At 42.3% G+C, this 16,787-nt stretch overlaps 1 protein-coding gene across 1 annotated transcript in view; it reads left to right on the top strand.

The window, feature by feature from the left end:
- Nucleotides 1–3,678: 3,678 nt before the first annotated feature.
- LOC133968931 (cadherin-6-like) overlaps nucleotides 3,679–16,787 on the top strand; it is a 38,200-nt gene continuing 25,091 nt past the window's right edge. Inside the window, exons 1-3 of the mRNA XM_062405189.1 lie at nucleotides 3,679–3,961; nucleotides 4,101–4,220; nucleotides 5,679–5,852. Coding sequence (XP_062261173.1) covers nucleotides 4,112–4,220; nucleotides 5,679–5,852 — 283 coding nt within the window. The 5' untranslated portion in view covers nucleotides 3,679–3,961; nucleotides 4,101–4,111. The remainder of the gene's footprint in view (nucleotides 3,962–4,100; nucleotides 4,221–5,678; nucleotides 5,853–16,787) is intronic.

Here is a 16,787-nt window from a genome sequence, read left to right as displayed (position 1 = left end):
ATGTGGGATCATCCCACAGTGACTTCTCTGAAAATGTAATTATATACAGCAAGTCATGGTTCAATAGAGAGATAAACCATTAATGGAAAAAAATAAGCACTATGCCTTTAAGGAAAAAGAAAGGGAGCTGTACAAGGCAGACAAATCTGATTTTGAGAGAGCTGGCGAATTATTTTTAGAAGGTTAGAAATCAAACTTATGACAGCAAGGGTGTATGGCAAGGCCTTGAACAAAGCACTAACTATAAAACCAATGTGGCAGTGGTTGGTGATGACCCAAAGCTGCCTGACAGTCTAAATGACTTCTCGTCACTTTGATAACAATCAAAGCCTCATGAGACAGCAATAGTAGCCACTCCCCCAACTCCCTTCCTTGTCATAGAGGAGTCTGAGGTGAGCAAACTGCTGTGAAGCCAGAAAAGCAGGAAAGCAGCCGGCCCTCATCTTGTATCCTGTCTCGATTAAAGTTTAGGCCGATGAACTTGATACTATCTTCACTCATATCTTTAACGGGTCTGTGTTGGAATTCAAATCTCCAGCATGTTTTATAGAAGTTGTCATGATCGCTCTGCCCAAGATGTCCAACATCAGTAAGTTTAATGATTATAGCTCAAGCACCTGCAATAACAAAAGTCTTTAAGGAAACTACTAAGTACAGGATGCTTTTTCCCTTTGTCTCCATTCCATCCGGCAGCATGATGAAGCTCTTGCCACTAATGCACAAGTTATTTGTTCCATCGGCACTGGTGCCCCATTGGGTTGCATTCTGTCACCCCTGCAATATTTATCATATACCAACTCGATGAGACTTTGTTCAAATGTTCCTATTAGCTGACGACACAACATTTTACATAAATAAGGTCATTCTTCTGAGCTGAAGAGCTTGTGTAAATTTTCGACAGATGAACACCACTCAGTAGACTGGAGGTGGCCTTCAGCTTTGGGTTTCATGAAACAGTGATCGTTGATGACATCTCCGTCTGTTTTATCAAAAAAGCCTACAGAAGACCCTTTTTTCGTACTATCTCAAAAAGTCGGGGTGTGCAGAAAGCACCTTTTCTACATCTGTGTGGTACGGCAACTCGACAGCACAGACTGCAGCTGTACGGAAACGTTTGCTCTGCCTCAAAAATCATCAGCTGCAAACTCACCCCTATCCCTGACATCATAAAGATCCGCATCTGGCGCAGAGGTCTAAAAATACTACATGACTGCATGCACCCTGACAACCCGCTCTTAATAAGTCTCCCCTCAGGGAAAAGACTTGGGGGCATCAAAACTGAGACACGTCTTCTCCTCACCAGTACTTACTACAGAACCAGCACGTTATTAAATTGCTCCCAATTCTTCATCACCACTTGACGGTGGACAAAGCAGTAATTACTACTAAAACACCTGGCATTCTACTTTAATTTTGTATTATATACAACATCTGCAGCTGTTTTTAATGTTTCATGGAGCAGGATTATCTGTTTTTATTTCTTATTAGGTATAATGCAGGTATTGTTGTATTGTCCTGTTGAGAGCACACTGAGCCGACAGTACTGCAATGAAGCCTTGAAAAGGTATTATTTATTTTATTGTATTGAAACATGTGTTTCTCAACATCTCAGACATTCTGTTGCTTTCCCTTGTTATTTGTGACCCGTCTGTTGGGCACTTTAGCATAAATCAATTAAATCAAGTGTCAGCCAAAGAACAGGCAGGGCAGCATAAACATCCAATGGCCAGAAAAATGAATGAGGGCAAGACCTTCAGTGTGTTAGAACACAGTATAATAAATATATTATTATTATTATAACATATATTTGTTTAAAAAAATAATAATAATGTGTTGGGAACAGACAGTTCTACAGAGATCTGAATTCAGGCACATTTCAGAGGGTTTCTGCATTGTTATAACATCAATAGCCTCTGCAGACCTTGAATTTTTTTTTTTGCTTCTGAGGCACAGGACTTCTGTAGGGACAGAGATACTAAGTTGAAAGAAACATCCTCTCATTGACAAACAAGCAAAACTCCAACAGGCCATGTCTGCAGATTTAGATTTTTCTTAGGAGGAAGAAGAAGAGGCTGTGAGTCAGCACTCTTGTTTCCCATCAAGGTTCATTGGTATGGGCGGTGAAGTGAGTTTTTGAAGTGAAGGCCAGAAAGCTCAAAGAGTGAACCTGTCAATGAGTTCTTGGTTGCTGGGGAGGAAGAGACGAGCTTGCTTATTTCTATTTTTAAGTCCCACATAATGAGCTGCAGTTCCTTAACATGCAAAGACAATGGCAAAGTGGGTCTGGTATTCTTGCAACGATGTCTGCAACTAAGGTTGTGTGGAACAGGAATAATACGAATGAGTGAGTAATAGTGTATTTTATTGTTTCCTATAATGATATAATAATGCGATATGTAATGATATAATAGCTCGGTCTTACACACACACACACACACACACACACACACACACACACACACGTGTTCACACGGGATCAAAGGCTTCAGCCTCACACCTGACCTAAAGCAGTAAAGCAGCGTAGAAGGGATGAAAGGTGAACAGTGATCCCCTTGAGGTCGGCAGATACAGACAAAGACGAGAGAGAGAGAGAGAGAGAGAGAGAGAGAGAGAGAGAGGTTACTGCTGCAGGTATGAGAGTAAAAGCAATAGATCTCACAGCAGATCCGATAGATGTTTACTCCTTCAGGCACAACACGAAAACTGTCTTTCTGCTGCCTGCTCTTCGTTTTCGACCACGTTTCCCCCCTTCAGAAGATTCTTGTGTTGATTCTGAAGCTGACTCTTGGTCTTTATTCATGTGTTTGTCTTTGCTCTTCTTTGCTTGATCTTATATAAACCTGTCACCATCATCCACTGGCTTTTAAACTTTGCAGAACTTTCACATACACAAAAGTTGAGTATAACACAGAGGCAAGAAAGACTGAACAAACTATATGTCTCCTTTCAAAGTCTCTCAAACTAAATTAAATAAGTACCCTCCGCGCCAACTTATCAGAGTGCTTTCCAAAATGATAGTGCTTTTAGCAAGATGATACAGCTGCTAATATTCCAGAATATAACTGGCATCAAACCCCATGCAAACACAGAATGCAACAATGTGTGTCTGTCTGACTCCTCTAACCTGTCTGTAGCACTCAGTCTCAGTCCCACTTGATCCTACTGAGGACATTCATCTTTAAAAAGCCTCCTAAATATGTAGTTTTATTTTTTTTACGGCTCATTTAAGTCCTAAAAAAGCTGGCCACTCTGATTTTTGCCAAACAAATATAGCAAACAGCAGGATGTAGTGCATTGGCTGGGAACTATTTTCAGTAGTAGATTAATCCACACTTGCTTTTGTGAGCAGGACAGTTAACTTGTTGAATATCAACAGACTTATCATCTGTGGTTGGCTGAGTAACCCGCTTCAACTTACAGAAAGAAACATTAAACCAAACCACACTTTTTGTTCAGCCAATAAATAACAATGTCATGCTGCTTGGATCAAGTTCAGTCTACATGGCCACAATATTGTTTCCAGTCATTAGTAGATGCATTTGAAGATAGGTGTCCAGTAGGATACATTTAGATGTGCACAGTTTGCAGAAATGTCTTTGTATCTTATATTTACTTTGAATTATGTTCAGTTATGTAGCTTAAATATGTGTGTGTGTCTCTGTGCAGCTCCAGTCAGACCAGGACAACGGCAACGGCTTAGTCAAATATGTTCTGTCTGGTGAGGGGGCCGGCGCCCTCTTTGTCATCGACGAGAATAATGGCGACCTGCACGCCACCCGCCGCCTGGATCGGGAGGAAAAGGCTTTTTATATCCTCAAAGCCACAGTGGTCAACAAGCACACAGGTCTGAAGCTGGAGCCAGAGACCGAGTTCATCGTCAAACTCCACGACATCAACGATAATGAGCCTTACTTCAGCGAAGAGGTTTACACCGGCAGCGTACCTGAACGGTCTCTCATAGGTACGGGCTCTCAAAAGGAATAGCACTCTTTTTACTTGGTGTTCCTCTATTTTTGAAATAATGTGCAAATTTCTAAATAGGGATAACCCGGATTGTGTACTATTTGTCTATAATAACCATGTGGATGTGTATCCCTCAGGTACATCTGTCATGCAGGTGACAGCTACAGATGCTGATGACAGCATGTATGGGAACAGTGCCAAACTGGTCTACAGCATCAGCCAGGGACACCCATACTTTTCCGTGGACCCAAACACAGGTAATAATGATGGAATCCTTATCGTGAACCAGTTAAATGTTCTTACAGTGTTTGTTCTTTTAAAAAGCTTATTTACCGAAGAACAAATAAATATAAAATAAAATAAATACTGAGCCCCGCCTCTAACACTGTAGTTATAGGTTGTTGCAAGTTTCCTTCCGCTCTTATGCCCCCTTAATGTATCTGCTTTTGTTTCATTCATACCCGAATCATTGGAATTGAATCAACCAATACAAAATATTGTCCATATTTAGTTAAAGGTTTTAGTTTCTACATCACTGGATCCAAAACAATACAAGTTTCTGCACTGGTGCTTAAGTGACTGTCAAATGTGTAATACTGAAAAGAAAAAGAAAGAATCAAACTCAAATTTAAAGCTTGAAGTTGTTTAGCCATTGAAACATTTTAATGTGAAGGAACAGCAACCGAGACACACAGATATGAAACCTAAGATCAGCCATTCCATCTGACTCTGGTTGAGATATTAACATTTGAAGGGGAGTCTTCCTCCAACAGTGTTTAGCACCACTCTGCTAGCTTGACAAAGCAGAATAAATAATAGGTGAACTGCCCACACTCAAATACTGCATCTCATTTTCCGTTGGATTGCTGACTTTAAATCTCTCCCTCATAAGTGGCACTTTTGAGTCTCACTCCTCCATATTTATTTTATTGGATTCAATTAATCAGATCCTTTTCCACCACTGTCTGTACTCAGAGCAGAAAATACCCAGAATTCAAGTGTGTGAATGTGAGAGAAGTAGCATGAGTAGGAGGCTCCTCTTTGTTGCAGTTCTGTATCTCAGTGTAAGACAGTACATCTGTTTTCCGTCTGCAGGAAAAGCTATCAGAAAAAAAGGAAATACACAGGGCACCTTTACCCTGCATGTTAATGTTAACACTAAACTGAAAAAAGGTCAGCCCTTTACTGATCTTATATGCCTTCTCTGTAAATAAAAAAGTCAGCCGTCCATTCAGACAATCAGCACAGTAATCTCCCTCTGTCTGCTCATCTGTTTCAAACAAATAAAGGAGTCAGGGCCATGGTCAGATTACTGCTGGCTGTGGATTACAGAGCAATGATGGACCATGGTCTCTGATGCAGAAAGAAGAAAGTAGAGATAGAACAAAAGTATCGAGGCAGATGAGGAACATGAACATTTACTGCAATAACAAATACAGTCCTTTTCCTGTGGCTTCTCCACAATAAAAGGCAGCCTGTGTTTTGTGAATTAAATATTTGCAACATTAAGCAGCAACATTAAATTGAGTGAAATTACACTGTGCTACATGAATGCATAATCTATATTGTATTTCCTTTTAATATCCTGTGTGTGTAAAATGAAAGGGTGCACCGTTAACAGTTTATTTATTTCCTGAGAAGCTTACTCATAGGGTGTTGAAGATGAAGGCGATGGGAAGAGCAAAGCTAAAGTTTGTGTGATGTGTTTTGCTCAGGTGTGATCCGGACAGCCTTGGGTCCCGGTGACATGGACCGCGAGCAGAGGGAGCACTACCAGGTGGTGATCGAAGCCAAAGACATGGCCGGGCAGAGAGGAGGGCTCACAGGGACCACAGTGGTTAACATCACACTCACTGATGTCAACGACAACCCGCCCCGCTTCACTCAGAGTAAGTTAACAGCACTGAAGGAGGACAAATGATGAAACACTGAGTCACACATGCACACACATTAATTATGGAGTTCTGAGGCAGAAAAGGGGGCATTATAACTGCTGTTTTTTTCATACCTTGTTGGATATGAACAACTTTCCCACAGGAATCAAGCAACGTTTCAGTAAACCTTCATCTGCTGTTAACGTTCAATTGATCAACACTTAACTCGGCTGTGAAGAGAACAAGCTGTGGGAACACCAGTCACAGGATGGCAGAAATGTTACAGAGTTTATATCCACAAATCAAGTTTCCCCCCAGGAATCAATAAGCTGTGTCGCATTCAAATGGCAGCACAAGCTACATAATATAAAAAATGAGCTCTAGAAGCATAGTCACAAAAAAATACCCATAAAAAGGCTGTTGCTAAGAATATTCGATATCCTACCATTTCCTGAGAAAATTTTATGGATTTTACAAGGGCAGCACAATGTGCAGACACTAATGGAAATGAAAATCTTGGCCAGTGTGTGTGGAGTGACAGATGCTTTTAATCACACACAGTACCCACTACTTAGTGGAGCAAACGGTGTTAAGATAATGGTGCATGAGGGAGCTTCTCTGATATTATTGATTCAGAACTTTGCAGATTCTGACAGCTGCAGAGTGTTAAAGATCGTGTTGAAATGGAACAAGCTGCTTCGCTTTCAAGCTCCTCAAAACAAACACAGCAACAGTCTGCTGCAAAGTGCAGCAGGGATGCTGAGGTTGAGCAAGGAAAGTTGCCCTATGCCGCCCCCCAAAAGCCCACCATCTCTGAAGTAATTACTGAGAACTGAGTTAAGTTATGCAGTGTAAGCAGACAAGCGTATTGGCTTTGTAGACCTGCAGGGGTAAGGGTTAGGATCTTGTGAGCAGTTGTCTGTCAGCAATAGCCGAAGTCAGGAGAGAGAATGCAGCTGCTGTTTGCCAATAAATAATGATTTTTTTAACTAGACAATGAGACCGTTTTAGGTGCTGTAGATAGCGGCAACATGTCGTGTATGGTTCAGAGTATCAGGGGTAGGCAGGAGCGGCTGCCTCCAATTAAAAATACAACCCCTCTGCGTCTGTAAGCAGTGTCAGGGCTATGTCAGATAGACCAGGCAGTCCGGAATAATGATTCAAAGGCAACACACCGGATGATAACTGTCAATCAAACGTCACCACGTCCTCCGGCCAGGAGGAGCCCCAAACTGCGAGGTGTCGTCAGAAATATGAAATGAGACTTACACAGGCTGTGTCCCGCTTCAAGGGCTGAGGTCTATGAAGACCTTTGTTGACAGATCTAACATTAGAAAGTTTGGTTTAGGTCCTATTTCTGTGGTCTTTTTCCTATTTGCGTCACCAGTTTGTCCCGCTCTTACCGTTGCATCATCAGCTACTTTGAGCCGCTGCACTGACTGCAGCAAGGACTCCTGCTTAGCTATCTCTTCAGCTTCATCTTTGGCGAGTAATGTCTCCTGGGATAGGCTATCCTGAAAAGGGTTCCACCGGTTGGATCCCTTGTTGCCCGGGATTGGATGCAGTTGAAGGAGCCTTTGAAATGGGACACAGAGCATAAATCTTCAAATGCAGCCTCTGAAGCATGTGGCTCCTGCATTGGGACACAGAGCAACAGTGGCACCCAGTTGAAGTTTATGGTTTTGATTTTGAGCATGTACCACTGGTCTACGGATTAAAGTGCAGAGGGAGAGTCCAAGATCCAAAGGTACAAGTATGTTCCGAGTTCATGATAGAAAACAAAACAATGGTGAAAGAGGTAGGTGATCTGTTGCGATGAGGATGATTGGGGTCAGGACATCCAGTTGGTAAAGGAGATCCAGAGGCGACCAGCAGTGAGAAGGTCAAGGAGTAAGGATCAGTAAGTTACAGAGGATTCCTTACTAGTTCACTGTTGAGCTGCTTCAAATCATGGATCACAACCCACTCACTCAAAATAAAACACACTGTCAATGCTGCATTCAGCATGAACTGAAAATGTCTGCTCAGCGTTGTTACGGATCGATAAATCATTGTGCTCAGCTCACATGCCAGAGGCCTGGAATTACTGAACTACAGACATACCAGTCGACCTAATGGTGCTTATAACCAACACTTTAAGTCCTGTCCATCACAGCAGGAGCACCATTATCTCCCAACTTGCTGATTTACTCACCCATTTCTGCTGGAGAAATCAGACAGCCTTTCTCTGTGAAATGATTTCTCTGGATATGTGTGTCTTTCCAGGGGAATTCATCCAAGTAACACTAATTCGTCCTGAAAGCCTTCATAATTAATTTAACCTAATTCATCCTTAATCACAGAAACAGTCTCACTGTAAACGTGTGGGCTTCGTACCAAACTCTCCAAAGACCTGTGCTGTGTTAGTTTGAGACAGGCACTGCATATTATTAATATAATTTACATACATATAATTTTCACAGCCACACTGGTGGCTGCTCACACAGGCATTTTTGCTAAGTAATAGTATGTTCTGCAGATTTTGTTTATAGAACAATCAGTCAATCTTTTTATTCTAAATTACTTTATTCAGATTACCTGTTTTGTCTGACAATCCGTTCAGAAGTTAAAAATATTCAATGTATAGTCATAGAAAACAGAGAAAAGCAGCAACCCTTCACATTTGCCAGGTTGGAGGCTGGGGCGCAGGCGGTAAAGCGGGTCTTCGATCCCAGTCTCCTCCATTCTGTGTATAAGATACCAAATTACCCTTGACGGCTAGGCGGCTAGTGTGTGGTGGGAGTATGAATAAGAAAAAATGCTGCAAATAGATATTCTGTATGATCATGTGTGTGAATTTGTGGGTGGCAAAACCGTACTGTAAAGCTCTTTCTCTATAGAAACATGGACCATTTACCATACAAATCAAAGTTTGACAATAGAAGACCCATTGAGGCAGCCTTTCCACGTCACTAATACTGTGCCCTTCAATGGGTTCTCTGACGTATATCAAAAAGAAAGGGTGCAGTAAATGAATTTTAATCCTGATTACAGTCCCTAAAAGCACTGCAACATTTATAATAAGCACCTAATATCTTTCATCAGTGTACCTAGTAAATCCAATGCAGACTGTCTCTTTACAATCAGCAGAGACAACCATGAAGGTGTCATCCCTCCACAGCCACACCACACATTATAAAGCAGATTGGATTTGGCAAATTATCCTGTTTAGGTTGTCATGGTTAAATGGATGCCTTTGGAAGACAACAATGAAAGTGGCAATTATGTACTGATTTGTGTAGAACTGGACATGTGTCCATTAAACGTGCGATCTCTCCTTCAGAGAAAAAATGATATTTGAATAGGCCTACTAATTCTGGCAAGGATTCCCATGGCAACAGATCCACTGTGGTCAGCACTTGCAGAGATAAATACATTTATGGATGTAGAATAGTCCATTAATTACAGCTGGTGTTGAGAGCGAGCGCAGATTAACCTGTCCAACATTACAATAATGTTGAAGGGTTTTTCAGCTAAATTGCAAAAACATGGTTTTTCATTTAATGTACCTGTATTTCAAAATATACTCGTGCATTTATCTCACAGTAACAGGTGTCAGTGAAATTACATTTGGCTGTACAAACAATGTGCAACAATGTGCAACAAAAGCACTGTCTCTGGCCAAAAATATATATTACTGCTGAATTTTGTAAATGTCATTGTTCGCTGCTGCGTGTCAAGACAGGATCATGGCAAAGCAGGCAGCTGCCCCCAAGGGCATCAAGCCCTCTGGGGTCCCGAAGGATCCCTGTGTTGAACATTTGGCATTATCCTCCACGAAAGCACAGTATGTCCTGAAGCGACAATGGCCTTTGGGTGGGTTCTCCATTTTTAATAATGTTAAGGGTATCCTTAGTTTTCATACTTTTGTGTTTTGATTGGAGGTAATTCAGTTCATATGCTCCATTAAAAATAACATTATTCTCATGCAATAATTAAATTGCATATACTTATACTAGGGATGGGCATAATTAATCGACGATCGATTAATTGATCATTAAGAATTTCGTCGAGGAAATAATTTTTTCGTCGAGAAATTCACTAATTACACATTTTGAGTTAAAAAATGACTTGGTTCAATGCCAATAATTCGAAGCCATCCCCGAGACTGGGGGAGACGAGGAGCCTGCGTTGTCTGACACGGACGAGGGGAGCGAAAACATTGGAGCCGCGCCAGGCTAGAGAAGTTAGCACGGAGCTACCTGTGTATCACGGGCACGTCAGTCCCCTCAGAGAGTTTTTTCGGCGGCTGGACTGACGGTCTACAGGCTGTGTTCGTGTCTGACCCGGGGGAATGTTAACATGCTGATCTTTCACAACACAAACCCGTAGGCTGGCGCTGAGGTTGTATGTGAGTTACTGGTTATTTTTATGAAGCTTTCTCGACTCTGTGCCTTGTTTGATAGTTTTGAGTTACATCTGGCAAAACCTGTCAGACCTAAGTATTATATAGATGTGGTTAAGTTGTTGTTTAACATGATGTTTTTTATATTGTTATTATTATTATACTATTTTGGAGAAAAAAAAACGAGGGTCAGTTGTGTTTGGTAGAACCGGCTTCTAGCTGTCGGCTCCGCTGCTTAAGATTACGGCAGCGCATATTTTGTTCATCTTGTAATAAAGATCTCAATGAGGAAACACACTTTGTTTTTTCACTTCATTTTAATATAGCCTATAAATAGTGAATTTTTGAGTTAGAAAATATAAATGATCAATCGAAAATTCGTCATTAATTCTCCCGACGATTGATGAAGATTATTTAATCGAACGCCCATCCCTAATTTATACTTATAACCTCACAGTATATAAGCAATACATATTCTGAAGCAGCCACAAAAAGATTCATGCTTAATCATCTCAAAAGGATGATGATGTGATTGAGAACTCATCTTTTTAATCCGACATTGACAAAGCAGTGCTTGTGTGTGTGTGTGTGTGTGTGTGTGTGTGTGTGTGTGTGTGTGTGGGTGTGGGTGTGTGTGTATGAGTGGATATGTGTGTGTGTGTCCAGGCAGTGTTTCAGTGCCTGCAGTTGTGTAAAAGAAATGGGTAAATAGTTGTGTTTGCCTCGATCAGATTGTTCGCGCTCCAATCCCAGTGAATTGACACAAAGGCGGAACATCCTGCCCTTGGTTCTCTGGATCTTGGACTTTCTGTCTTCATTCAATGGCGTCCTCTCAATCTCAGCCGCGGTCAATCACGGTCACTGTATCAGAGCATCAGTGCCTCCTTCCTCCTGTCAACACTACTGCCTAGTCACCCATTGCTGAGATCACCCAGGATATGTCGAACAGACTGCATGTCGCGTTATCATTTTGTTTAAGTCAACCCACGCACACACACACACACACACACACACACACACACACACACACACACAAAATGAGGAGCGGTGATTCATTACTATATATGATACTGTCTGTTTACTGTCTGGAAACCCCAAGGTCAGAAACTGGTTCTCTCAAAGGTAGAACTCTAACACACTCATACACACACATGTCAATTCATTTCACTTCATACCGTGACTCCAATCAGTGTTGTCGGAGTCGGAGCCGAGAGGAAACACAATCTCCAATCAGCCGGAAAGAAAGCTGAGTGGAGATGAATTCTGCTCTCTTTACTTCTGGCTCTTTGGGGTTTCACCAGGCCCCCAATTGTTTGTCTTAGATTTCTGTTAACACAGAAATAAACCGATTGACTACCACAGGTACTGCAGTTGCACAAGTAAAATTGCTTTTGTGGTTATATTCTGTCAGTATGGATATATGTATTCGTAGGTTTTAAGTACAGCAGCCACAGAGCACCAATCACATCAGAGACAGTAACATAAGACACTGTTGGATGGGTTCTGTACTGTCTTGTGTTACATGGCATTTTGATCTTAAAGGGGACATATTATGAAAATGTCACTTCTGTAGGGCCTCTACACGTTAATTTGGGTGTCTGGCATGTCTACCATCCCAAAAACCCTGGAAAAAAACAACTTTTGCGATTTGTTGTGGTTCCTCTATGTCCGAAACGATACGCTTGATGGCGTCGAATGGGATTACGAGCTAGCGTTAGCCCCCCCCATCGTTTTGAACCAGAGTCAGGTGATCCAGAGCCTGCCTGCGACAGCCCCAGCACCCCAGTGCAGCCCCTCAGTGGGAGCAGAGGGAGGTGGAGCTGGTGCAGCAGCATGATCCTTCCAAACTGTTGAGTCAGTTAGCGTCAGTTAGCGTTAGCTCACGAGCTAACCGGGACGGTGGAGCCTTAAGCCTGAAACATGCTTCTGCGACTGCGTCTGCGTCTTTTCACGCCGCTGTGGCGCAAGACTCGTTTTCATTCATGCTTCCCCAACCGTTGCGCGTCTTACAAAGCAATTCCGCGCCAGCACACTAGGCGGAGTAATGCTTTTTGTCGAGACGACCTTAGAGACGCCTTCTTTCTTCTTCGTCGATTGTTTATTTACATAGCCACTGCGGCTCCTTGTAGCCTTTTTCTGACGGACAAATCCGCCAGTCAGTGACAGGTTATACAAGTGATCATACTATCGGATATCTTCTGCCAAGTGCTCTTCTATTTGGTCCATATTCGTTCTTCTAAATCTTCCGTGATTTCCGCGTATTGTGGGGCATGAAACCGGAAACTAGACTCCGGACAGGATGTAGTAACCCGACCAATCACAAGCCTTGCGGGCTGCGTGAGGCTCGCGTCGTTTTGTCGTATAGTTAGAAAAATTGGCGGACGCACGCAAGCCGCCAGAGGGCTCGAAAGGGGCGTGTTGCGTGTCTTGCGTGCATGCGTGCGTCCGTGCAACACGAGTATAATTTGGCCTTTAAGCCTGAAACATGCTTCTGCGACTGCGTCTGCGTCTTTTCACGCCGCTGTGGCGCAAGACTCGTTTTCATTCATGCTTCCCCAACCGTTGCGCGTCTTACAAAGCAATTCCGCGCCAGCACACTAGGCGGAGTAATGCTTTTTGTCGAGACGACCTTAGAGACGCCTTCTTTCTTCTTCGTCGATTGTTTATTTACATAGCCACTGCGGCTCCTTGTAGCCTTTTTCTGACGGACAAATCCGCCAGTCAGTGACAGGTTATACAAGTGATCATACTATCGGATATCTTCTGCCAAGTGCTCTTCTATTTGGTCCATATTCGTTCTTCTAAATCTTCCGTGATTTCTGCCGGTATTATGGGGGCATGAAACCGGAAATGCAGCTCCAGAAGGGATGTAGAGCAGACCAATCATAGCCTTTGCGGGCTGAGTGAGCTTGCGGAGCTTTGCCGTAAATTTTAGAAAAGGGGGTCGACACCCGTCAGCACGTAAGGAGGGATACATAAGCACGTAAGGGACCCGGAAGGGCTTCTGCGCTTACGGGCCCGTGAAAACGCAGAAGCATGTTTCAGGCTTTAGCTCGCTGCTGCTACCCATCAGACATTTAAGTGGCGACATAAACAAGGGACCCCCGGATCACCTCTAAACGTTGACTCAACAGTGTGGAAGGATGCTGCTGAAGCGCCAGCTCAGGCTCCCACTGCTCCCACTGCTCCCACTGCGGGACTGCGCTGGGGAGCTTGGGCTCTCGCAGCCAGGCTCATCGGGGGTGAGGGGTACTCAAAATAGGTCAATCTAAGGAGGGCTGTTTTAGACAGGGTAAAAAAGGTGCTGTTTTAAATTATCCTTGTGGTATTTTGATCAAAATACGTTACAGACATTTCATTAAGACCCAAAGGAGCCATATCAACTGTGGTAAAATGGGCATTATATGTCCCCTTTAAGATAAAACAGCCAGCTCTCCTCAGCAACAAACTGAGAGCAAAATACAGTGTTAGCACTTACTGCAGAGAACAAAAGGAAACATCATGCTCACACAAAATACATTGACATGCTTTTTTTTATGATTGTCAGCAGTTTGGCAGAGAGACATTATTCCTGCACCTGGCTTCAATCATCAGTTACAGTATTGTTGAGTCTTTTTTGGGGCTTCTTTTGTTCTTGCAGTCTACCCAACTAACAACAAAGACAGAGTTTTTCTGTTCAGCATTTACGCTCTGATATGTTTTTTTTTTTTAAAAGATACACTTTCTCATTGTCTTTGTTTGAGAATATGTGATCTATTTCATAATCTGTCTGTCACTCTGACTCACCCTTATGAAAGGGTGGATTAACAGGGTTCTTGATCAATACATGTCGTCTACTTAATGGCTTAGGTGGTGATGTTGTGACTGTATGTGAAGTCAGGTTTGTTTGTGCAGCTCGCCAGTAACAGTATGAGAAGGCCTCATGGGGCCACAATAGACAAGACACAAACACCAGCTTAAGTGGACGGTGAAACCCCCCCTAAAAAAAAAGCTAATGAGAAAAATCTGGGTAAACTTGAGAGGGATTACATGGGACATGCCCTATTCCAGTGTTAAAAGGTTGAAATAAGCAAATGACAAGGTATGGGTTAATTGTGTAATGTCACAAAACAGCACAGATCTGAAACCAGCAAAGGTAAGAACCAGGGTTTCAAAACAGGAACAAATTCTATACTCATACTTTTAACCAGGACCGTTTACTCCTATCAGAAGAAATAAGGTAGTTAGGCAAAGGTAATGCATAAGACTTTACAAAGATGAGCTATCGCCAGTGTGACAGAATTCAAACTGGTGGTAGCTCTCTGCTACAGTGAGAGCTGGAAACTGTATGCTTGTATTAAATGCACAGTAAAAGCACCATCTACTAATGTTGAGCCAAATTCTGCCTGCTTGCAGACAATGGAAAAGCTTTTATGGGTGTTTTTACAGGCCGCCAACACGAGCAGTGTCAGATAAAGAGAGAGAGGCCCACCCTAAAGCTTCCTGTAATTTCAATTTGATAAAATGCAATCCTCGTTAAGTACTAAAGACTTTTAGGGGGACTTCCCTGAACTTGTACCCTGGTCTCTGCAAAACGTTTAGTTCCTGCAGAGGTTCCTAAAGTTCCTTGAGAAGGTTCCTAAAGTTCCTTGAGAAGGTTCCTGCGGTGGAAACACAGTTTATGATGAAGCTCGATGAAAACAGCTGTCCACAGCACATAGAGAGCCCGACTCTTGTCACTGCATGTATGTCATGTCATCATCCAGATAGACTTTATAAAAGTATGGCAGACTGTTTGAGTCTCTTTCTCCCGCAACCACATCCAACAGTGATAAAACGGTGTCATGGATTACACCTCTACAATCTCCTTTGTTGTTTGTGTGATGTAGTTGGATTTGGTCTTGAGTTTGATTTGTTAGTCAGTGATTGGTAACTTGTTTTCTCTTTTTGAATTTTTGTAACATTTTTGTGGGTAATTCCTGTATTTTTCAGGTTTTAGGAGCATTCTGTGGGCTCGTATGCATTGCCGTCAGAATATGTGTCCCAGTTGTTGTTTTTTATGGCAGTTTGTGGCCTGCGGGTTGTTCACAGTCAGCTCTGTGTGCTGTACACAAACCAACAACAAAATGGTACCAACAGGTTTATGGATATGCACAAATAACACAACTATCCTTTTCAGTAAGGTGGTTGAAGGAATGAAATAGCGTGGCCTTGTTTGCATGGTCGAGCAAGTCCAACAGCGGTGAAAGTCTTTTCACAAAAATAATATCTCAAATGGCTCCCTTCGCAATAAAACGAATATAGTAGAATATTCACTTCCATTAGCCATATATATGAAGCATAGTAGGGGCACAGACCAAAATGTTGTGCCCATAAATACAGTGACTGATTTCAAACACAGTTTTCATGAGTCCATATTACAGTACATTAGTTTCCCACCGTGGACATTCAACTGGACGGCCAGCCCGATTTAGAAGTTCACATGCACGTGTTATGAAGGCTATGAAACGACCTTAGACAGAGATTCAGGATGCAGGCAGCTGCAGATTTGGCAGTGTTTTTCCCTTTCCCCTGATGAAATGTGTATTCTGAGCACATCCTGCTCAGGAGCAGCAGCTGTAAAGTAGCATTTTGAATTTATATATTAAATATTTCCAATCTATCTGATATGGCTCAATGGGTAGTGTATATAGTTCCGCTTCCCCTACCTTTATACATGAAGTGTATGAGTGTACTAACAGAATCACATTTTACAGATTATACTGACAGTTTGCTATTCAACAGCATGTTTGTGGACCAGCTCTGTCAGTCATTGGTGTCATGATGGACAATTCTTCACTATACACTTTCAAGCTTTTAATTGTTCATAAATTTACAGATACAAACAATGTGTCCACTAACATAGTGTCTTATAAATTGAGGATACCTCTGACTGGTAGATAGTGAACTCAGACCATAAGTGTATTATAATCTGAGAGGTGACCCGCCCAGAGTGATTTTGCTTCTCTGTTAATTTATATACTTTTCTTGCTGGGGATCAAACCACTGAGTTTCTGGTTTTGGGGTATTGATGCTATAGAGGACACCCATCAGGTGAGGAGGTGTTTGATTGGTGTTTACAGTGAATGTGCATCATGGCCCTGCAGCAGAGTTCACAGTAACTTGCAGCTCAAGAGGAAAAAGTCATGACGACAGCCTGCTCTTTGTTGTCGACGACTTCTCACCACTGACTTTGCCAATGCCTGCAGATTTAACAAATGAATTGGACAGCGTAGGTCCTTGTGCACTGGCCGCTAACTGGCAGAATTTATAGTCACAAGGAGGGAATACAAAATTAGAGAAATCTTTATCATTGGAAACAAAGTGAAAATTTCATGGGGCCTTTAAAGAATTGTATGTGATCCACACTGTCACACAGACTTTGTTGCAGGATGGTAAAAGAAAGACTCTCTGCAGTTTTCAATTTTGTTTTTAGACCCAAAACACACACTTTTAAATGTCTAAATGCAGTTCTGCACATTTAATGAGAACAATTGCTAAAGCATACAGTGACAACGCATTAAATTACCCAGCGGGCTAATGGTTCT

Source organism: Platichthys flesus, chromosome 14, assembly GCF_949316205.1.
Source record: "Platichthys flesus chromosome 14, fPlaFle2.1, whole genome shotgun sequence".
Classification (NCBI taxonomy): domain Eukaryota; kingdom Metazoa; phylum Chordata; class Actinopteri; order Pleuronectiformes; family Pleuronectidae; genus Platichthys; species Platichthys flesus.
Note: the sequence above shows the minus strand (reverse complement) of the source record. Positions and strands in the feature narration are given on the sequence as shown.